This window comes from Alosa sapidissima, chromosome 9, assembly GCF_018492685.1.
Source record: "Alosa sapidissima isolate fAloSap1 chromosome 9, fAloSap1.pri, whole genome shotgun sequence".
NCBI lineage: Eukaryota > Metazoa > Chordata > Actinopteri > Clupeiformes > Clupeidae > Alosa > Alosa sapidissima.
Genome location: NC_055965.1, coordinates 2246771 through 2268772, shown reverse-complemented (window position 1 = coordinate 2268772; position 22002 = coordinate 2246771). Strand labels below are relative to the sequence as shown.

The 22002-nt window shown below is 40.1% G+C and overlaps 3 protein-coding genes across 6 annotated transcripts; 2 read left to right on the top strand and 1 right to left on the bottom strand.

Moving 5' to 3' along the window:
* Positions 1-3022: 3022 nt before the first annotated feature.
* Positions 3023-7063, top strand: fam20cl (family with sequence similarity 20 member C, like). Of its 3 annotated transcripts, none has more exons than XM_042103854.1 (11): positions 3023-3129; positions 3523-4032; positions 4441-4616; positions 5038-5116; positions 5215-5307; positions 5454-5569; positions 5715-5895; positions 6232-6341; positions 6446-6527; positions 6621-6680; positions 6766-7063. In XM_042103854.1, exons 2-11 carry the CDS (start codon positions 3527-3529, stop codon positions 6998-7000), a joined length of 1638 nt encoding a protein of 545 aa, XP_041959788.1. In that variant the 5' UTR covers positions 3023-3129; positions 3523-3526; the 3' UTR covers positions 7001-7063. The 3 variants fall into 3 exon arrangements, with proteins under 3 accessions (XP_041959788.1, XP_041959789.1, XP_041959787.1); XM_042103855.1 differs by having other exon boundaries at positions 3049-3133; XM_042103853.1 differs by lacking the exon at positions 3023-3129 and adding an exon at positions 3143-3240.
* A 206-nt stretch (positions 7064-7269) lies between these two features.
* On the top strand, positions 7270-16019 carry mis12 (MIS12 kinetochore complex component). Its single transcript, XM_042103927.1, has 3 exons — positions 7270-7378; positions 13982-14025; positions 14904-16019. Exons 2-3 carry the CDS (start codon positions 14001-14003, stop codon positions 15524-15526), a joined length of 648 nt encoding a protein of 215 aa, XP_041959861.1. The 5' UTR covers positions 7270-7378; positions 13982-14000; the 3' UTR covers positions 15527-16019.
* Positions 16020-16416: 397 nt separating this feature from the next.
* Positions 16417-21493, bottom strand: LOC121718729 (sialoadhesin). Of its 2 annotated transcripts, XM_042103849.1 has the most exons (9): positions 21354-21493; positions 21177-21252; positions 19037-19417; positions 18712-18957; positions 18225-18560; positions 17861-18115; positions 17472-17574; positions 17331-17385; positions 16417-17231 (listed from the first exon to the last, which is right to left on the bottom strand). In XM_042103849.1, exons 1-9 carry the CDS (start codon positions 21417-21419, stop codon positions 17040-17042), a joined length of 1710 nt encoding a protein of 569 aa, XP_041959783.1. In that variant the 5' UTR covers positions 21420-21493; the 3' UTR covers positions 16417-17039. The 2 variants fall into 2 exon arrangements, with proteins under 2 accessions (XP_041959783.1, XP_041959784.1); XM_042103850.1 differs by lacking the exons at positions 18712-18957; positions 19037-19417; positions 21177-21252; positions 21354-21493 and having other exon boundaries at positions 18225-18687.
* Positions 21494-22002: the final 509 nt, after the last annotated feature.

Here is a 22002-nt window from a genome sequence, read left to right as displayed (position 1 = left end):
ACTTCTAGGGGATTAACTCAAAGAACTGACCTCTTGGTCTCTTGGTTTCTGCAGGTGTCTAAAAGACTAACTGTGAGGGGGAAAAGAATTCCGAAATTCTGAAAAGAATCTGAATTCTGTGCCTTTTGATAAGGAGGAGGGAATGTCCTCCGCCTCCAATAGTTCAACTTTGGAACACACACACAAGCAGACCTCTACAACGGCCAACTCAAGAGTTGAGCGGGAGAGCCAGATTATACCTTCCCGCCGTGGCCTGTTTGTCTATCCATCTAGGAATTGATAATCCCCCCCCTAATCCTTGAATCTAGAATCAGAGCTTTGCTTTTTAACAAATGAATCCATATGCAATACAGCAATGCACCGAGTCACTTGGAAGTAAAAGGAGCTTCCCATCCTGTACCAGTGAAGTTATGATGCATATTGAATAGATGATCACTCACAACTGCAGGTCATAGGTAATCATTGTATTCATTTTACGGTAACCAAAAAAATGTGAAGTTATAACTGAATGAAATGTGTGTTGCTTTAATGACAAATCCACAACGCAACAAACAACAGATGTGCGGCCAGGTCCCCGTTTTCCGTGCTGGATACGTGAGGCAGGAGTGGGATCACCTGGGGGATTGGGCACAGCCAGATGTGGCTACAGCGTAATGTGGGTCACAAAGAGGAATCCACCACTGGCACAGGAGAGGAGGGGGACGTGATGGGAGGGAATGGAAAATCCAGAGAGAGCAAAATCCCAGAGCGTGAGGACAAGTCCATCTGCTACAGCACAAACCTCAACAATCATCTGGCCCTGCAGTATGCAGCTGGTTAATACAGATGCTCTGCTCTGGATAAACAAGGACAGCATGCATCTGCAGCACACCAGACTGACACCTCTGACCATCAGTAGAGCCGGCTGCTGTGCACACCACCTAAGACTAGATAAAGTACTAGAGCAGCTCATATAATGTGCTCTGAAGAATGTCAAGTTAGGTTTGCACTCCATTATTACAGCAGACATTTTCAAGCTATATTAATTTGATCAAGTGATTAAAGTGCTACAAGACATGTTGAAATGTGTATGCGTGTGTGTGTGTGTGTGTGTGTGTGTGTCGTGGTGTGGTGTGGTGTGGTGTGTGTGTGTGTGTGTGTGGCCATGTGTGGTGTGTGTGTTAGTGTGTCTGTCTGTCTATCTGTCTGTGTGTGTTAGTGTGTCTGTCTATCTATATGTGTGTGTATGGCAATCAAGGTTTGTGTCTTTTTATTAGACATGTTATGATGGTGGTGGTGGTCCTTCCTCATCAGATATGTTGTGATGGTGGTGGTGGTCCTTCCTCAGTGCTGCCAGCCCATCTGCTGCCCTGTCTGTCTCTCTTCTCTTCTCATCTCATCTGTCTGTTCTCCTCTTCACTCCCACTCTCCTCCTCCTGTCTTTCATCACGACTTTACCTCTGGGCACACACACACACACACACACACACACACGCACACACACGCACACACACGCACACACGCGCACACACGCACACACACACACACACACACACACGCACACACACACACACACACACACACACACACACACACACACACACACTCACACACACACACACACACACACACGCACACACACACACACACACACACACACACACACACACACAGAGGGAAAGTGTTGTAATATGGCAATGGATGTTGGGTAACGTAGGAGACAGATTCGATTTGACCTTTGGTCAGGTCACTTTAACCCGTCTCCTCTCTCTCTCTCTCTCTCTCTCTCTCTCTCTCTGTCTGTTCTTTGTGTACTCATCTCTGCCCACTCCACATCACTGTCAACTCTCAACAGTGACCTGACTGCCATGCGTTTTGTCCTAAACATTTGTGTGGGCTCTACTTTGAGTACATGCTTTATTTATCTTTGAAGCTCTTTAAACTTGCATATTCTGGTCCAATCTGGGCGGCGCTGTAAAATATTCATAAAGCCAGACTCTCATACAGTACAGCACTGAACTACGGCCCTGCTTCAGAAAACACACAGACCCAAGCACATAGGAAGCCAACACAGACGTCCTCTCAAGAGTGCGTCAGTAAAATGGCATAGAGGAAATGCATTCTCATCACCACTAACTGTCCAGTGCAGCAAAACTGTCCAAGGCTTGTGTGTACCACCAAAATGTGTTGAGCTCTGAAATCCATAATAAGGACAAATTAAATTGATTAACCAATGAAATCAATGAAGATAGAGACAAAGAATGTGTGTGTGAGCATGTGTGTGTGTGTGTGTGTGTTAGAGACAGAGAGAGAGAGAGAGAGTGAAAGAGGGAGGGAGGGAGAGAGAGAGATCTATCATAGCTCATCATGATTCATTGTCTCCAAGCTGTTTGTGAGGGGTGTGTGAGTATAATGGAAAAAATATTATATTTCTGATTCCTGTGCATCATGATGAAGATATCACCAGATAGAGCACTCATTTTATGGGGCAGTGCAAGGAAAGAAATGTTTCGATAATAACTCTGTTGCTCCTTACCATAGATGAGGTGCACACGAGGTTCCCCAATGTGAACTGCATTTGTGACCCTGCCATCGATTGGTTGGTTTTCAGTCACAAAGCAAAACTAGAATGTTATGTGTGAGAAACCTGTTGGTTTTCAGTGTGGTGTCATCTTTGCATTCGTGAAAACATATAGTGTACTTCACATTCTGATGCACACAAATGACAAATATCCAGACACTCATGAACACATTATGTTTATGCTTGTTGTTGTTGTTCACTGGATCTTACTGCCCATGATCCAACATCTTGCCAGTCAAACCTCAAGAATGTGTCTGAAAGCTCAATCTGTCTGTTTCCCATGTATTCTTTCTTGGAGAGATACACTGTAGAGAGAGAGAGAGAGAGAGAGAGAGGGAGAGAGAGAGGGAGAGAGAGAGTGAGGGAGAGAGAGCGAAACATTGATTTTTCTACTGTCATTCAGAGCACCTCAACCTGGCAACTCTCCCATTGTCATGTTCAGGTTCAAAAATAGTGAAAGAGGGCAAACAAACAAAAAAATAAAGGCACACAGCGCAAGCTGTCCAGTCTCGCTGTGGACAGGCACTGGGAAGGAGTCCTTTGAATCATTTCATCTTGTAGAGGAGTGTGTAAGTAGGTGTTTTTGCTTGAGATTTCATTTGCACAGCGTTTTTGACTCCCTAAAACGTGTAAAGTCAAAGAATGACTTCTGTTCAAATAAGGATTGATAAACTTCAGAGGTAACACATTTCTATAGCTCTCCATAATTGTGAAAAATGTTTGTCATAATATTGTGAAAAGTGCTTTGTCAAATCATATAGATAAGTATAGATAAGTAATCAAAAAAGGTGGCATACCCCACATTGGTGCCTTTGGGTCTGAACTCAGTGCCTCTGCCTGTCTGATCTGTGGTCAGTGTGATGCTTTGGGTCTGTACTCAGTGCCTCTGCCTGTCTGATCTGTGGTCAGTGTGATGCTTTGGGTCTGTACTCAGTGCCTCTGCCTGTCTGATCTGTGGTCAGTGTGATGCGCTGGTGCACGCGTGGCCGTGTGCGGACGCTGTGCCTGGGGCTGGCCTGTCTGTCTGTGCTGCTTCACCTCCTGCTGGTGATGCTCACCCTCTCCGTGTACCAGACTCCGTGTGAGCCTCACTCCCAACTCCCCAGCGAGACCATCAGGGCCCTCGCCGACCCCAACGCTGCTCCACGTACGGACAGCCACAGGGAGGCCCCCTCTGGCCTGAGACAGCCTCGCGTCTCCTCCATGGATGCTGGCGGAGACCACCGAGTGGTCGCTCAGACACGGGAAGAGAGCTCAGCGCTAAAGCAGAGTGGAATTGTCGAGCCCCTCGGTGAGATGGCCAGAGCGAGACCTGTGAGCTCCCCTCAGCCTTTGAAGCCTAACCTCACTAAGCTTGAGGCTCTGTTCCAGCACCCGCTCTACAAGCCCCCTGGACTGCCTCTCCAGGAGGACGACTGGCTGCTCCTAGTGAAGCCAAAGGTTAAGGAGAATGAGCTGGAGAGTCCTCATTGGTGAGGCACAACACACACAGACACACACACACACACACACACACACAGACACACAGACACACACACACACATTCGCACGCACACACACACACATACACACACACACACACACACACACACACACACACACACACACACATGCGCACACACACACACACACACACACACACACACACACACACACACACAGACAGACACACACACACACACACACACACACACACATCTACAATTCAGAAGAATATCACCTCGTTTTATGAATATCACCTCGTTTTGGACATTGCATAGTGTATTAAAGTGTACCAAATGTGCTACAGTATCTACTGTAAGGACAAGTTATTGCCTCCGGCCTGAATACTCCACACAATCCCACATGGCCGTCCCTCTCTGTGCTTCTCTCTCCCTCAGGTTGAGCGCCAGTGAGGAGGGATACGATGCAGTTCACCTGAACAATGACATCGAGACTCACCCGCCCTGGCTACGCTTCCACCTGGGCATCACGCGCTGGCAGCTGTATGACCCTAATGATCCCAATCTGCGTCAGCTGGAGGAGCAGCTGACTTCCCACAAGATTGTCAGTGCGGGTAAGAACGAGCACTACAGAAACTCAATGTCAACTAGCAGTCAAGAGCAAAAGAGTGTGATTTGAGTAATGGAGGGATCTGCCCCAGTAGAGTTACTGAGTCCAGCGATGCTCCTGCTCTGTTTACACATCCTGCTCTGGTTGGCATTTTATGTCATGACAATCAGCAGCCACTAGAGGTCACTCTGCTGAAGAGAATAGGGAAGTGCTGAGGTGCTACAGGGTGTTCATCTCATTCTCTTACTCAATTTTCACATGTTATTTTGTCATGTACCTTCACATATGTACTGGTATGCTGTATGCTACCCTGGTTACGGTAATTATGGTCTGTAATGGTCTGTGATGAAATTCTGAATTCTCTTGCCATATCTGCATCCTATGATCATTGTAGTTTCCATGGTGACAGTGTGTGTGCTCTTTAGTGCAGAAGACCGGAGGCACTCAGCTCAAGTTGGTGATGTCATTTCCTAATTACGGGCAGTCACTCTTCAAGCCCATGAAGTGAGTCAGTAATTCCCACATGAAGCACTTTGGTGACTCTGTCTTCATATTCAATCTGTTTGAGACTTCAGCTCTAAATCCACTCTGCTCTTTTTCAGACAAGACCGTGATGATGAAACAAATTACAATCTGTATTACTTCTCTGACTTCGAAAGACACAATGCTGAAATTGGTGCATATCATCTAGATAGGTAGGTGGTTTAAATTATTGGTGCATATCATCTAGGTAGATGGTTTAAACCACCATCACATCTTTTTGAGGACTTTTTTGTATTTCACAGTAAGAATAAAGCAGTGTTTAATAGCATGTAACAATTTGTTTCTTTACTTTGACTAGGATTTTGGGGTTCCGAAGAGTCCCACCTGCTGTTGGCAGGCTAGTTGATGTGATTACAGAAATCAAAGACATAACCACTGACAGAAAACTGGCAAAAACCTTCTTTAATTCACCAGGTATGTGTTTATTTTATTCAGCGAATTGGACAAACTTTAAACTATGAGTATGCCCATCATAGCTTTAGATGTGTGACCATGTACACATTTTATTAATGATAAGCATGGCGGTATCCCCCTTTCTCTCACATGTCCCCCTCTGTAGTGGGTAACACGTGTTTCTATGGTCAGTGCTCATACTACTGCTCCACGGAGCATGCCGTGTGTGGCCGCCCTCGTGCTCTGGAGGCCTCGATGGCCACCATGCTGCCTGACCTCTCCTTGGCTCCGCGCCGCTCCTGGAGAAGCCCATGGAGGCGTTCCTACAGCCGCAGTAAACGGGCACAGTGGGTGATCTCTGCACTCTACACTACTATAAGCTTCGCAGTGTGTAGTGCATAGTACTGTGGCACAGTGGGTGATCTCTGCACACTACACTACTAGCTTTGTATGCAGTGTGTAGTGCATAGTACTGTGGCACAGTGGGTGATCTCTGCACACTACACTACTAGCTTTGTATGGAGCGTAGTGCACAGTACTGTGCTCTTAGTTCATAATCATAAGTTATCATGTTTGAACAGAGAAATTGTAAACTAGTAGAGTTAGTTGACGACCTTCTCAGATCTAAAACAGAGAGGATTGAAATACTGAATACTGATATAAAATGTTTTCTTGTATCATAGGTGGGAGACAGAGAAAGATTACTGTGATACCGTGAAAAAGACCCCACCATACAACCAAGGAACACGGCTAGTAGACGTCATTGACATGGCCATCCTGGACTTTCTCATGAGTTAGTCCATGTCACCACCACCATCACAGCTTCAGAAGGAGCTTGTATAATTGATGGCTGTCATATTTTCATGAATTTAATCTTGACTGATTTTTTCATGTTAGGTAACATGGACAGACATCATTACGAAACATTTGAGAAGTTTGGCAATATCACCTTCCTCATACACTTAGACAATGGGAGAGCGTAAGTGTTCACAACCTGTGTGTGTGTGTGTGTGTGTGTGTGTGTGTGTGTGTGTGTGTGTGTGTTAGTACTGACGCTCTCCATGTCATACAGGTTTGGTCGTTTCTCCAAAGATGAACCCTCTATATTAGCACCCCTGGAGCAGTGTTGCAGGTAAACCCCTGGTGGCTATAAAGGCAAAGCGGAATCAACAGCTGAGAAGCCAAACCTCCCTTGACTGTCTCTTACCTCCTTACAGGGTCCGCCGCTCCACTCTGATGAAGCTGCAGCTCCTGGCCCTGCCTCAGTACCGCCTCAGTGATGTCATGAGGGCGTCACTCTCACAGGACCCTCTGACCGCTGTAGCTCCTCTTCTGTCTGAGCCACACCTTGTAGCCTTGGACCGCCGTTTAGCAAGAGTCCTCAAAGTTGTTGGACATTGCCAGGAGCAATACAGCAATGTTATCTACAATGACATCCCTGACTATCCTTGATTGTATTATAATGACGTGTATGAGCTTGTGATTACTTAAAATAATTAAACTTTATTTATTCTACACTGGCAACCGCAGCGTAATTATGCATACCAAACCAACAACAAAAGTCTGTCTATTGAACTTGGTATAAAATCCTTCAAAATTGTATTATTATTTAATCCCTTTCAAATGTTTTGGACCAACCAATATGCTATAGGACAGGTGTTAGCCTACATGAAGTGGCTCACTGTTCCACTGATTTTAGCTTGGATTTTAGTATGAATATGCCGCACCGTAGTAAGTAGGCTATTCGCCTCCACGACTTTAGATGGCGGTAATGTGGTAAAGCCTCGAGGTACTACGCTTCGATAAACGTTAGCGAAGCAAGGTTACAGAGCGCGGGCAAAGATTGTTAAGGTGGAGCGCGGGTAAGTTCCGTGGAGCTAGCGAAATATGGCGGCGAAAAGCGTCAAAATAAAGGTACAGACGAACGATCAGATAAAGTAGGTTAAAATTCGGTTTTCGAGTATTTTTCAAAGGTTTACACGAAATGTAAACATGTTGCTGAAACTTAGCCTATGTAAATGCATGTGCAAATGTTGTAATTGTAGCAGAATTGTCTTGCTAACATCCTTGAAATTGAACGGAAGTGATCTCAATGCAAGGCAAGACAAACCAGAGCCCGTCTACGGACATTCTCTGGACAAACGTCTCCATCTTCTGATGTAGGCTACTATTAAAAGAGAGGGGAACAAAAACAAACATAATAATGTACTATACATCGATTTAAAGTTAATGTTTTTATACGATTATACTTTGCATTAATATAATTGTGGAAGTATAATTAATATAATTGTCTTTTTCATTAACAAGACCTAAAATAACACTATTATCCAATAACACATAGTTCAAACTTAGGGTGGTAGGCTAAAATGGACTCCTTGTACTTTTAGAATAGATATTTATGCCAAATTCGTCTTTATAGGTATATGCCATACTAACTCTATACGGACTCATATAGCCTACCCTAGGCCTGTCATACTATACACAATACTATTGAACTTTAAATTGTGTGGCTATGGAAACAATAAGTTGTGCATATTTAAAAGGGGGTAAAATGGACTCCTTATAACATATACTTTCAGAATACACATAGATATTTATACCAAGTTCGCCTTTGTAGTACCAGGCAATACCAAGTCACTAGGCCTTCTATTGACACACACTGTTGAACTTCAAATTGTGTGGCTGTGAAAACAATAAGTTGTGCATATGTAAAAAGGGAGTGAAATTAAATCCTTATAACATGTACTTTCAGAATATATAAAGATATCTATACCAAATTCGCCTTTGTAGGTACAAGGCCATACTAACTCTGTATCAAGTCATATACTATGTCTGCCATTGACATACACTGTTGAACTTCAAATTGTGTGGCTGTGAAAACAATAAGTTGTGCATATTTAAAAGTGGGGTGAAATGGAATCCTTATAACATGTACTTTCAGAATACATATAGATATTTATACCAAGTTCGCCTTTGTAGGTACCAGACCATACTAACTCTGTACCGAGTCATATACTTTAGGCCTGTCATTGACATACACTGTTGAACTTCAAATTGTGTGGCTGTGAAAACAATAAGTTGTGCATATGTAAAAGTGGGGTGAAATGAAATCATTATAACATGTACTTTCAGAATACATATAGATGTTTATACCAAATTCGCCTTTGTGAGTACCAGACCATACTACCTCTGTACCAAGTCATATACTATGTCTACCATTGACATACACTGTTGAATTCAAATTGTGTGGCTGTGAAAACAATATGTTGTGCATATGTAAAAGGGGGGTGAAATGGAATCATTATAACATGTACTTTCAGAATATATATAGATATTTATACCAAGTTCGCCTTTGTGAGTGCCAGGCCATACTAAGTGTGTACCGAGTCATATACTATAGGCCTGTCATTGGCCCACTGTTGAACTTCAAATTGTGTGGCTGTGAAAACAATAAGTTGTGCATATGTAAAAGGGGGGTGAAATGGAATCCTTATAACATGTACTTTCAGAATATATATAGATGTTTATACCAAATTCGCCTTTGTGAGTTCCAGGCCATACTAACTCTGTACCGAGTCATATACTTTAGGCCTGTCATTGACATACACTGTTGAACTTCAAATTGTGTGGCTGTGAAAACAATAAGTTGTGCATATGTAAAAGTGGGGTGAAATGAAATCATTATAACATGTACTTTCAGAATATATATAGATATTTATACCAAGTTTGCCTTTGTGAGTGCCAGGCCATACTAAGTCTGTACCGAGTCATATACTATAGGCCTGTCATTGGCCCACTGTTGAACTTCAAATTGTGTGGCTGTGAAAACAATAAGTTGTGCATATGTAAAAGTGGGGTGAAATGGAATCCTTATAACATGTACTTTCAGAATATATATAGATATTTATACCAAGTTCGCCTTTGTAGGTACCAGGCCATACAAACTCTGTACCGAGTCATATACTATGTCTACCATTGACATACACTTTTGAACTTCAAATTGTGTGGCTGTGAAAACAATAAGTTGTGCATATGTAAAAGGGGGGTGAAATGGAATCCTTATAACATGTACTTTCAGAATATATATAGATGTTTATACCAAATTCGCCTTTGTGAGTACCAGGCCATACCAAGTGTGTACCGAGTCATATACTATAGGCCTGTCATTGGTACACTGCTGAACTTCAAATTGTGTGGCTGTGAAAACAATAAGTTGTGCATACGTAAAAGGGGGGTGAAATGAAATCCTTATAACATGTACTTTCAGAATATATATAGTTTTTACAGGCATAAATATGACATAAATGTTTGAAAGTAGGCTATGTTATAATCATCCCCCACCTCATCCCACCTCACCCCAGGTACAAGCTCATGTTATGTCTGTACCGAATCACATACCAGGCCTGTCAGGAAACACCCTTTAAGGAAATACATATATCAAATTCACCTTTGTAAGTACCAGGCTATGGTAACTCTGTACCAACTGAAATACTATAAGCCTATGACACATAGGCCTACTGTTCAAATTGAGTTGCTGTGAAAACAAGTTGTGCATATTTGAAAGGGGGGTAAAATGGAATCCATGTACTTTCAGGCACCAAGTCTGTATTGAGTCATATACATTGGCACATACTGTTGAACTTCAAATTGCGTGGCTGTGAAAATAATAAGTTGTGCATATGTAAAAGGGGGGGTGAAATGAAATCCTTATAACATGTACTTTCAGAATATATATACAGTATATAGATATTTATACCAAGTTCACCTTTGTAGGTACCAGGCCATGCTAAGTCTGTACCAAGTCACATACTAGGCCTATCATTGCCACATAGGCTACTGTTGAACTTGAAATTGTGTGGCTGTGAAAATAATCACTTGTGAATATTTAAAAGGGGGGTAAAATGGAATCCTTATAACATGTACTTTCAGGAAATACAATATGTTTGTAAAACCAAATATAAGATACATATAGATGTGTATGTAAAACCAAATTGAAGGCACTAAAACAGATACAGAAATACATGTGTTCATGTTCAAATATTTACAAAAAGAAATATGTACAAATATAGAATAAAAAATAAATGGCCTGCATATGCAAATAATTGTCTTGACCTTGTGGCTTGGTTTTCACTTTGACATACAAGTTGTAGAAGCATCTCAAGGACCATTGATAGATGAGGATGCACCAGAGCTCAATTGCAAGCGTCATAACAAAGGGTCTGAATACTTATGTAAATTATATATTTCAGTCTTTTATTTATTATACATTTTATACACATTTTATACACATCACTTAAAACACCTGATTGTTTATTGTGTGTAGATTTATGAGAAAAAAAATTGAAGATGAGTCTGAAGCATAAGAAAATGTGTAAAACTTGAAAGGGTCTGAAAACTTTCTGGTTGCACTGTATAGGACTGAAAGATTAAAAGAGAAAAACAGATGAGTGTTCAGGAAGACAGGCCTGTTTAGTTGAAAGCCCACTCACCACGTCAAGGTACAGGCCACAAGTGGGATGTTAGTATGACAGGACAAGACAGAGGACAAGGTTAGTAAAACACATATATAAATAGAAAGTAATAAAAGACAGTAAAAAAGTACATAAATGACAATTATACATGCTAAAGTTTCCATGCCCCTTCATGAAATGTTCTATAATGTATCCCTTTATAACCTCCTCTACTACTGTTCAAAGTAAGGGGATGCAAACTTTTTCTTGGACAAATAAACAATGACAGACAAACTTCACAAGGACATAACATAAATAAGGACAATAATAAATAAATAAATACACATACATACACATGCACATACATTACCTTAGTGACAGCAGGGGTGTCATTTCACAAGGACCTCAGCAGGAGCCAGAGCAAAACACTGCAATATTCACACAATGTCACAATTAAACACAACACACACAATTATCACACACACACACACACATACATATTGCAAATTGCCACAGTTTGGATATTGCACATTGTCCGACATCAAATATTGCACACTTCTCCAATAAATATTATGAATAAGTATAAGTTATATATTAAAATTACAATAATACATATTCATCAATAAATAAATACAAACCCCAATATATCCAGGAAATATTACAGTATCACCTGGTGACTTAATTCATACTCTAAAATCCTCCGCATATTGCTACTGCAAACTTTGTTTAAATTTGTTTGAAAAAGGAAAGATTTAACAAAAAAACAAACATACACTCCACAGTTTATGCTATCAGACTGTTTTATAAATGTTGGGCATTTATGATAAAATTCATATCTAAATACAAGATTCACCAGCTTCCCATGGATCGCTAGATACTGTAACAATAGATATCTCTGCAATGTTGGTATTATTTTTATCATTTCATAATCAAATGTTTTGATTGAGTCAAAGACTTTTGCTGTTACAGTTATTTCATTATTTTGGGGGTGTTGTTCCATCAGCTCCAAAATCATAACAGCCCAATACATGTTGTTAAAATTTACTGGAATAACTACTGTGTGGTAGCGCCACCAATTATTTTCAGGCTTATATATTTTTGGTAATACATTGATGTCAGGGCAAAATACACTTTTTAAACACTGACTTATAAATGTTGATGGGACCATTACAATGTCATTTGTTGTCAGTTTTGCTTGGAGCATTTTCATATAAATGTCTATTATTTTATCATCTAGCCATTCACTACTTCTAATCACGTTCATATCCTTCTCTGTCATATTTGGAGGCAAGTTGACATCTCCTTGAGGAATCCATTCTTGGATTTCAAATGGTTCATGATTACCACACTGTTTATTACATATGTGTTGTTCCTCATATAAACGGCATATATTAATCTGTTCAGTGGTCTCCACACAGTATTCAACTAAAAAGAATATGGGATTAAGTTGTATTAAGTTGGCAATTTCTGTTTGTTTGTCTGAAACACAATCAAAACTTAACAACTGTATAAAAGGTTTTTCTGAGAGAGATACCAAAAGGGATGCCAGTGAATACTTGTAAATGCCAAAAACTGTGTTGAGTGTAAGATGTAATGGGAGGCTTTTGGGGTTATCTGCTAATATGAGAAGTGACTGTGGCAAATGAATCGGCAAAGTTTCTGACACAGTATTCTCTCCACATGATTTGCAATTGTCTGTTTCATTTCTATTTTTTTTATTTAAAGCTTGATTAGTTAAAAAGTGTTTTATTGCCTCTTCTGAAATATCTAAAGGTAATGAGATTAGAATTTTGTTTGTGCGGTTTCTTCTCTCCTTTTCTGCACACCTGATACAATTAAATAATGACAAGCAGTGAGCATACAGCAAATCATTGGCTAAAAAGTTTGCCTGCAGGTATTTATCTACAAATGTTTTAATTAACACTACAGCTTCATTTTTAGTAAATTGGCTTTCAAGTTCATAATGTTCACATAAAGAGATGTCTTCAATTGCTTTCTGTGAAACTTGTTTTCACAGCCACACAATTTGAAGTTCAACAGTGGGCCAATGACAGGCCTATAGTATATGACTCGGTACACACTTAGTATGGGCTGGCACTCACAAAGGCGAACTTGGTATAAATATCTAATTTATATTTATATATATTTTAGAAAGTATATTTGTAAAATTGTTTTCACAGCCACACAATTTGAAGTTCAACAGTGTATGTCAATGGTAGACATAGTATATGACTCGGTACAGAGTTTGTATGGCCTGGTACCTACAAAGGCGAACTTGGTATAAATATCTATATATATTCTGAAAGTACATGTTATAATGATTTCATTTCACCCCACTTTTACATATGCACAACTTATTGTTTTCACAGCCACACAATTTGAAGTTCAACAGTGTATGTCAATGGCAGACATAGTATATGACTCGGTACACACTTAGTATGGCCTGGAACCTACAAAGGCGAACTTGGTATAAATATCTATATATATTCTGAAAGTACATGTTATAAGGATTTCATTTCACCCCCCTTTTACATATGCACAACTTATTGTTTTCACAGCCACACAATTTGAAGTTCAACAGTGTATGTCAATGGTAGACATACTGTAGTATATGACTCGGTACAGAGTTTGTATGGCCTGGTACCTACAAAGGCGAACTTGGTATAAATATCTATATATAGCTATCTAATATCTATCTATATATGCACAACTTATTGTTTTCACATCCACACAGTTTAATTATATTGACGTTGAAAAAATATAGCATTCTAATGTGTATTTTCGATTTAAATGTCTTATTTAATTATTTTCTAAATTTACTTTCCCTTTGGTAACACAATACAGTTTTAAATTAATAATTTTTAAACATATTCATTACTTTTTCATTGAAAAAGTAATGACTATGTTCTGACTTTTATTTTGAATGATTCGCGAATGGCGGCCATATTGGAATTTTCTTTACTGTCGCTAGTTTCACACTACTGCGCGGGTACTTTGGAAAAATGGACGAAGCAGCAGAGAAAATTGGTAGGAAGTCTTTTTAAAACTTACTTTAGCCACCACGATCCGTTATTTATTTTTTATAAATCGACAGAAGAAAAACTTAACATTTAGAAATAAATCAGTTCAGTTTGTCATTAATCTTGACTAAATGCTCGCCTCTAATTAGAACCGCAGATGGCTATAGTTGTTTCTTATTTGCAACCTATAACGTTAGCTAGTTTGCAAACATAAAGAGCTAATTTGCCACCACAATTTAACAGCAGACTGTTTATAGTGAGATATTTTGATAAAGTGACCGCTGACGTGTTCCTCAGGGTACAAAGGGGTGACAGTACAAAGTTGTGACAAGCGGTTTCAACACAAAACAAAAGAACACTTGTGTCTTCGCATATTATGTTGTAATGAAGCACATCTTGGTGTTACAAATGTACTCAGACTTGGCACCAAGAAGTCTGAAGTCTGAATTGAAATTCATCTGTCATCGCAAGTGTTGGATATGTCAAATATTCTTAACTTAATCCCAGTGAATTTACCTGATTTACCTGAATCACTTGCCAGTGTGTTTTCTTGAGGGGTGAAACTAGGCAACATTTGGCAACAAATGCTCATGTCAGTCATCTAACAGCTCAGCTGTGTCATATAATTAGATAAGATTAGATTAGATTCAACTTTGTCATTACAAGTACAAAGACAACAAATGCAGTTTGCGTCTAACCAGAAGTGCAAAAAAGCAGAAAAGTGCAATGTGACGTGAAGTATAGACAGGTGGTGCATGCACAGGACAATATATACAGATATATAATTCATGTAGAGTAAAAAGATATTCACTGTGCTTGCAATTTAACCTCTCATTGACCATGCTGTAGTTGTAAGTATTGTGTACTCTGTGTCTTCTGTTGCAGTGGCACCAGATTCTCTGAAGCTGTATGAGGCGCAGTTCTTTGGCTTCACTCCTCAGACGTGCATGCTGAGGATCTACAGTGCCTTCCACGACAGCCTGTACGAGCTCATGCTGGTGGTGGAGTCTGTGTTCAAGCGCAAGCTCAGCCCTGCGGGGCAGGAGCCACCAGAGGAGCTGTGTGTCAAGATGCAGCAATGCAGCCAAAAGCTGCTCCAGTTCCTACAGGAGCGCTTTGAGCTGCTGTCCAGTCGCATGGAGACGCTCCTGGTGGACAACATCCTCTCTGTGCCCCCCAACGTCCTGTTGCCAGAGGACGAGTCCCACAGGAAGTACCCACAGGGGTCGGAGGAGCTGATGAGGATGGAGCGGTCGCTGGCGGAGCTCCACCAGGCCTATCAGGCAGAGTTGTGTGCCAAGCAGGCCTTACTGGCAGAGCTGGGAGAACAGAAGGAGGTGCAGGAGCACCTGGGCGGCATCCTGAGCTGGGTCGGAGAGTTGCGCACCTGCGGCAGACAAGAGGGTCTTGTCCAGGACAACTTCGCCCCGCTGGTGGAAACGGTGAGGCACCTGCAAGATGTCAAGGCCAAGATCCTGATGAAGAGTAGAGATCTGGACGAACTCTGATGCTGTTTTCAGTGAAGATGTGTATTTTATGTAAATATTCCCAGAAAACTGTGTACAAAGCCTGTCTTGTTGGATTTTGATTTGGCAATGGAACTATAGTCTAAATGCAGCTTGGCTGACATGGCTGATTTTAGCACTTTAAAAAAAACGGGCAGCGTCTCAGGATCAGTGACCAGAAGTAAAGTTCATCACTGAACTCGTCAGTCAAATGTACATGCAGCACTTTGCAGTACTAAGCTGGGGAAATATGTAGGATGTGACTTTTAGGTGGTATGATATCAATAATTCCTCGTTTGCCAAGACCTGGAGAGAGATGGTGCAGAGATGGTTTTGTATGCAGAGCAGCACATATTGCAGATGCTTTTACTCACAGTGACAAATCTACCAGTTAGCATCATTAGCAGTGGACAGAACAGCTAGTTAACATCAGTCCTGGTTTTCTGTAGCCTTTCTGTTACATAACATTAAAAAATAAAAGTAAACTGTACAAACATTATCGTGTAAATGTCAAAATCATTCATCAATGCTATAACCATATTATTCAAAATTACAGTAATCAAGAATGCGATGTTCCTTGTATGAAACAAAACAATGAATGCACAAAAAGAGTGCTCAGTGTATATTTTAAGTGCAAACTTAACCTTCCCAGCTGAAAACTGGTCAAACTGTTCTGTCATATAATAAGTTTGCATTGGAAATATATGTTTATGGGTTCTTAGCAAACGTTTTGTCACAGACAACTTACAATTACATCAATAAACATTACATTGACATTAAAAATAGTTGTTTAAATGTGGTTATAAAATGTAATTATATATTTTTACCAATCACTATAACCATAAACATATACACACATACTGTATACAACTCTACCTTCTAGTTAACTCTCACAGAGTTGTGAATCATGCTGAAACCACGGTAATTCTGGTGTCACTGACATGTTTATTGGTATAAATATTTTCATTTGAGACAAACTAAGCATTTTCAGCAAATTGTGTGCTTTTGCAGGTTATCCACTGTGTAGTTTACAAGTGCAACGCAACTTGCAACGGAGAAAAACTGTACGTAGACAGAACAGATTATTCACTCCATCTTGCAATTTTTTTTTTGCTTTATTTTCAAATGGAAATAGGAAATACAGCATTTAAAACATTGACTTCCTAGGGTTTATTCTTTCAAAGATTAATTGGTCTTGATTGGTCAAGTCTTGATTTTTTCTAGACTGTCACATAGGAAGACAGTGAATATAGAGAATAGAAAATAATAATGTCTGGATGTAAAACAGTACTATTCACTATTGCTTGTTGTCATTCATTTATCATCCTCAATTACAGTAATGCAGATTGTGACATTCCAAAAAATTATATTTACATATATAAAACTAACTGGATAAATGAGTCTTGTAATAGAGTCATGACATAATACCAAAGCCCAGGCTCCACAACTTTGAAGGGAAAAAAGCGGTTTGTTGTGAAATGTAAGAATAGCAAAAAGCAGTTGCACTGTAACCAGTTCAGACCAGTCCAGTTGAAGGGACTTTCACAGAGGCATATAGCACCCATGCGTCTTCTCTCTGAGCTGGCTGGAGGTTGTTGTTTCCGTTGTTAGGTTGACGGAACTGAATGCTGGAGTACTGAATATCGTTCTCATCCTCCAAATCTTCTACTTTTGTTGGATCACTGTTGCATGCAGTACTAGGGTGTGTCTGGGTGGGAGAGAGAAAAGATGGATGAAGATTACAGGTTTCACCACAATATAGGAAAGTCTCAGATGGACACCCTGGGTTCACATTTTAAAGGATTACCTGGCCATTTCCTCCAGTGTTTTCGGTTTCCTGTGATGAGCTATTTCTCCTCCTCCTTTGTACAAACACATGACACGCTGGTTATAACAAAGTCAAAAGCCTCCTGTTGTGTGTGCTGCTGGTAAAATACACATTTCTCACCTCATCCACAGAGCACCACAGACCAGTGACACAGCCAGGAGGAGGAGGAGGAGGATTCCAACTGAGGCATAAACACCTGAGTGATTCTCTGATCCACTGTGGGCTTAAACATCAAAAGAACATTTTTATGTTACAATGAAACTGTAATATACCTGAATGATCAAATTGATCGAATGATTCAAAAGATTGATTGAATATCAAAATTGCTTTTATAAAGAGGTAAATAGACACAAACAAATGAAAAGATTAAAACATACTTAGAATGGGGTCTCTGACTTTGCAGATGCGCACTTTGAACACCTGGTATTGCACTACGTAGTTTTTGCAGGTAGGAGCATGACCCTTTTTGTTGGTTTCAGAAAGAAGATCCAGTAATGAAAAGAACTTACCGATGCTGAGAGTGACTGCAGAAGAGGTGAGGTGATCATGTCCTTTAACAGCACAGGTGTAATCACCTCCATCCTCACTGCTGACGGACATCAGGTACAGCCTGTTGCTCCTGGTTGTGTGTCTGTGAGGTACGGGGTTGCCGTTCTTGTACCAGAGGTAAGTAGGGTTGTTGCTCAGAGTGCAGGTTGTGCTGCAGGTCAGGGTCACTTTCTGACCCTCGCTGACGTGGTCAGCACTCATCCGCACCTGCAGGCCTGGAACCAAACAAACAGAAAACAGGATGCAACCATGATGGTGGACTACAAGTATGGAGCATAATGTCAACATAACTCAAAATAAGTAGTGTCAAATTTGTAGTAATACCTGTCACATTGAGGATGACTCCTGGTTTACCAATATAGCTGTCGTTTGCTGTAAACCTAAAACAATATTCTCCAGAATCTCTCTCTCTCACATCTCGAATTGTCAGGTTGGAATGATCCTGCAAATTTCCAAGGTAGGTTACGCGATCTTTAAAAAGCTCCATACTACGCAAATCTATTAGGTTTCTTTTTTCCCATTTGTTAAACCAGAATGCAGATTTGACTGTGAGACCTCTGGGATACGTGTAAGAGCTGAACAGCTGGACAGAGGAGCCTCTTAAAGCACAGACCCTCCTGTCTGAATAGGACACACCCCAGCATCTATCAACCCGCACACCTGAAATACATTGAAAATAAGTGTGTTTAAATAGGAAAAGGCAGCATACAGTATCTTTAAGCTAACATTTAAAAAACAAACACATAATCGTATAAATCACATAAAAATCTCTTGTGTGTTTTAATGAAGGCATAAAAGTGAGCTAACTTACATACTGCATGTGAACGGAGTTGATCAAGGCCTCCAACAGAACAAGAGTAACTTCCCCCGTCACCACTACTCAGAGGTAATGTTGGTGTGCTGGGGTAAAAGTGTTTTTTAAATTGTCCATTTCCATATATGTTGAAGTATAAAAATTTTACTTCTGAGGGAACATTCAACATTTTAAACGTCAAACTACACAATGTAGAACAAGAAAGGTCCACTGATGTAGAGCCCACCATTTTAATCTTCAGATCTGTAGAGAAATTAAATGGCTTTAATTCAATAATATTTCATAAAAAGCATAACATGGGCTTTTCATTTGGACAAATTACCTGTGACTGTAACATTGACTCCGGTTAAGTCAGAATGTGTCCCTTGGTCAGATATGAACAGGCAGCGATACACTCCTGAATCACTCAGTCTTATGTCAGTGATGGTGAGAGTGGAGCTTCTGTCTTCTGTCCTGCTGTACGCCACACGGCCTGCAAACTCTGGGTCTAAGAGCAGGTCCTCAGGCTGCTCCTCACTCCACCATTTACCACTTAGTTTGGGACTGAACCAGAATGTGGACCAGACTGGCTGCTTCCTGGGTGCTGTGTAGGAACAGGTCAGCACCACAGAGGCCCCCTGCAGCACACACAGACTTTGGCTGGAATAAGTCACCTCACCAGTCAGTGGCCGTGCGACCTGAAGACCATCACTTACAGAATAACCTACAGAGATGATTCATTAAATGTAACATTGTACAGATTCAAAATCATTTCATTTCACATTTCAGAGTGAATTTAAAAAGTTGTATGAGGAAGAAATGAAGCAAACTTAAATAGTATATGCAGAGCCGGACAGTAACAGAGTACATTTACTTGAGTACAGTACTCGAGTACAATTTTGAGGGATCTGTACTTTACTCGAGTATCATTTTTGGGGAGTACTCATGACTTTACTCAAGTACATTTGAGAGGCAAATTGTGTACTCTTTACTCCACTACATTTCTATCCTTAAAGGAATTATCCGGAGTAAAATGCACTTTAGATCGATTTACGGATGATTGGGGGTACATACGTTGAGTTGACATCAAAATCATGTCATTCGGATGTGTTTTGAGAAAGTTCGATTGTACCGTTTTCAGTCAAAACTCGTAGCCTGGAAGTGAGCAGGGCATATAAATTTCGCCGCTACAAAACACTATTTTTATACCTCTTCTACAGTTCCAAACAACATAACACTTACGTGGTAGTGAGTAGAGGGTCCCTAACCGAAGTATCCCGAAGTATCCCGAGGTCTTTATGTGTTCGGATAGAGAGTCCAGAATGAATTTCATCAAGCCAGTACCTTTCCGGAAATGTTGCCATCTTTGCTGCCATCTTCAGGGGAAAGTCCGTAGGAGTCGATTGCTGAGTGTGTTGTAACACGCTCTGGAAATTCACAATTTCGTTTTTTTTTTATTTATTTTTTTTTAAATTCATTCTGGACTCTCTATGTGACCACATAAAGACCTCGGGATACTTCGGTTTGGCTTTAGGGACCCTCTACTCACTACCACGTAAGTGTTATGTTGTTTGGAACTGTAGAAGAGGTATAAAAATAGCGTTTTGTAGCGGCGAAATTGATATGCCCTGCTCACTTCCAGGCTACGAGTTTTGACTGAAAACGGTACAATCGAACTTTCTAAAAACACATCCGAATGACATGATTTTGATGTCAACTCAACATATGTACCCCTAATCATCCGTAAATCGATCTAAAGTGCATTTTACTCCGGATAATTCCTTTAACCGTGAGTACCCTTTACTTCTTAAAAAAAGAGAACTGTAGGAAACCCTCAATTTGTTGTTTCCCTCTCAAACGTGATTGGATTGTGCAGGTGCCACTGATTGGGACAGCCTATCAGCAATCACCTTCAGCTTTCCGCCAAAGTCAACTCCATGGTCAGATTTAGATAAGAGATGAAACCATGGACGAAACAATGGATGAAGACGCAGCAGGTTGTGCCAACCCGTGGCCCCACCTCACCAGACTATTTCAATTTTCAAGTTACAATGATAGTTTTCGCTTCAAGTGTTTCAATTACAAAATAGTATTTTGTATTTGAAATACGTATTTTAAATACATTCATTAGAAATACTGCCTATCCCTGGAAACATGGTAAAAAGATGGAAATTACTTGATTTTACTTTTAATTCCTTTTACATTCTCCAAGGTATTAACATTAAAATTTTTCATAGCTCCATGTAGGACGTTTCTGTACATAAATGTAAGCACTGTGGCAGTAGTAATGCAATATTTAGAAAATGTACTCATGATACTCAAGTACTTTTACTTAAGTAGACATCTGTCTGTTGTACTTTTACTTGTACTTGAGTAAAATTTAGCAAGGGGTATCTGTACTTTTACTCAAGTAATGAAGCTGTGTACTCTGTCCGCCTCTGAGTATATGCGCACATTTGAGCAGTTATGTAATGCCATCATACCTGGAATTGTAACCATCAGTCCTCCAAATAGTATCCAAAGGATTTTAGGGGACATTTTTACAGCACGAGGAGACAACTTGAAGAGAAACCCATCACAAGTTTAGAGTATTCTTCTGGGTGCTCACAATACTGTAAACACATTTTCAAAACATTAAAGAAGATGCAGAGTGTACTTACTGAGTAAAGAGGTCTTGAATAATCTACACAAGGAGAAACACTAGTTTGTGTCCAACTGTTGCTCATGCTAAAATGTGAAGGACAGAAAGTTTTCTGCAGAGGATTTCCTTCCCTTTTTTATCTGTTTTAACATCATCAAGAAGAGAGGGTGTTAAAACAAGTGACCCTGACAAACTGTTCAAGTTTCCATTTCTAACCCCTCATCCTTTTGTAGAACATAGACAGTCGTAGCACAATCTGTTTGGATGTTGTTGAAGCATTATTGAATTGAAATCAAATGCATTCATTACTTTCAAATGTAATAAATGCATCTTACCGTCAAAAAAAATACCTTATAAGGTTTTGTTTTTTCATGTGCAACTAAAACAATCTGCCATGACATATGCCTACATATAGCTGTTGCTCATAAGTTTACAGCAGAATCAGTAAAATGTGTATCATTCCTTTATGAAAAGATGAGTGATTAGGCAAAGCATAATGATAATAATAATAATAATAATAATAAGCTTTATTTGTATAGCATCGTTCATACAGAGAATACAGGGCACCCGGCACCAGGAAACCCACTACTCTTTGTGATAAGTGCCATGGGATCTTTAATGACCACAGTGAGTCAAGACCTCAGTTTTTAATCTCTCATCTGAAGAAT

Coding starts and splice junctions, on each gene's coding strand:
- fam20cl (XM_042103853.1), top strand. CDS start 3,203: ATGACTTCTGTTCAAATAAGGATTGATAAACTTCAGAG. Junction 5,570..5,714: donor AACCTTCTTTAATTCACCAG/GTATGTGTTTAT, acceptor CCCCCTCTGTAG/TGGGTAACACGTGTTTCTAT. Junction 6,528..6,620: donor CACTTAGACAATGGGAGAGC/GTAAGTGTTCAC, acceptor CATGTCATACAG/GTTTGGTCGTTTCTCCAAAG.
- mis12 (XM_042103927.1), top strand. CDS start 14,001: ATGGACGAAGCAGCAGAGAAAATTG. Junction 14,026..14,903: donor CGAAGCAGCAGAGAAAATTG/GTAGGAAGTCTT, acceptor CTTCTGTTGCAG/TGGCACCAGATTCTCTGAAG.
- LOC121718729 (XM_042103849.1), bottom strand. CDS start 21,419: ATGAGCAACAGTTGGACACAAACTAGTGTTTCTCCTTGTGTAGATTAT. Junction 21,253..21,353: donor ATTCAAGACCTCTTTACTCA/GTAAGTACACTC, acceptor TTTCTCTTCAAG/TTGTCTCCTCGTGCTGTAAA. Junction 18,116..18,224: donor AGTCATCCTCAATGTGACAG/GTATTACTACAA, acceptor GTTTGGTTCCAG/GCCTGCAGGTGCGGATGAGT.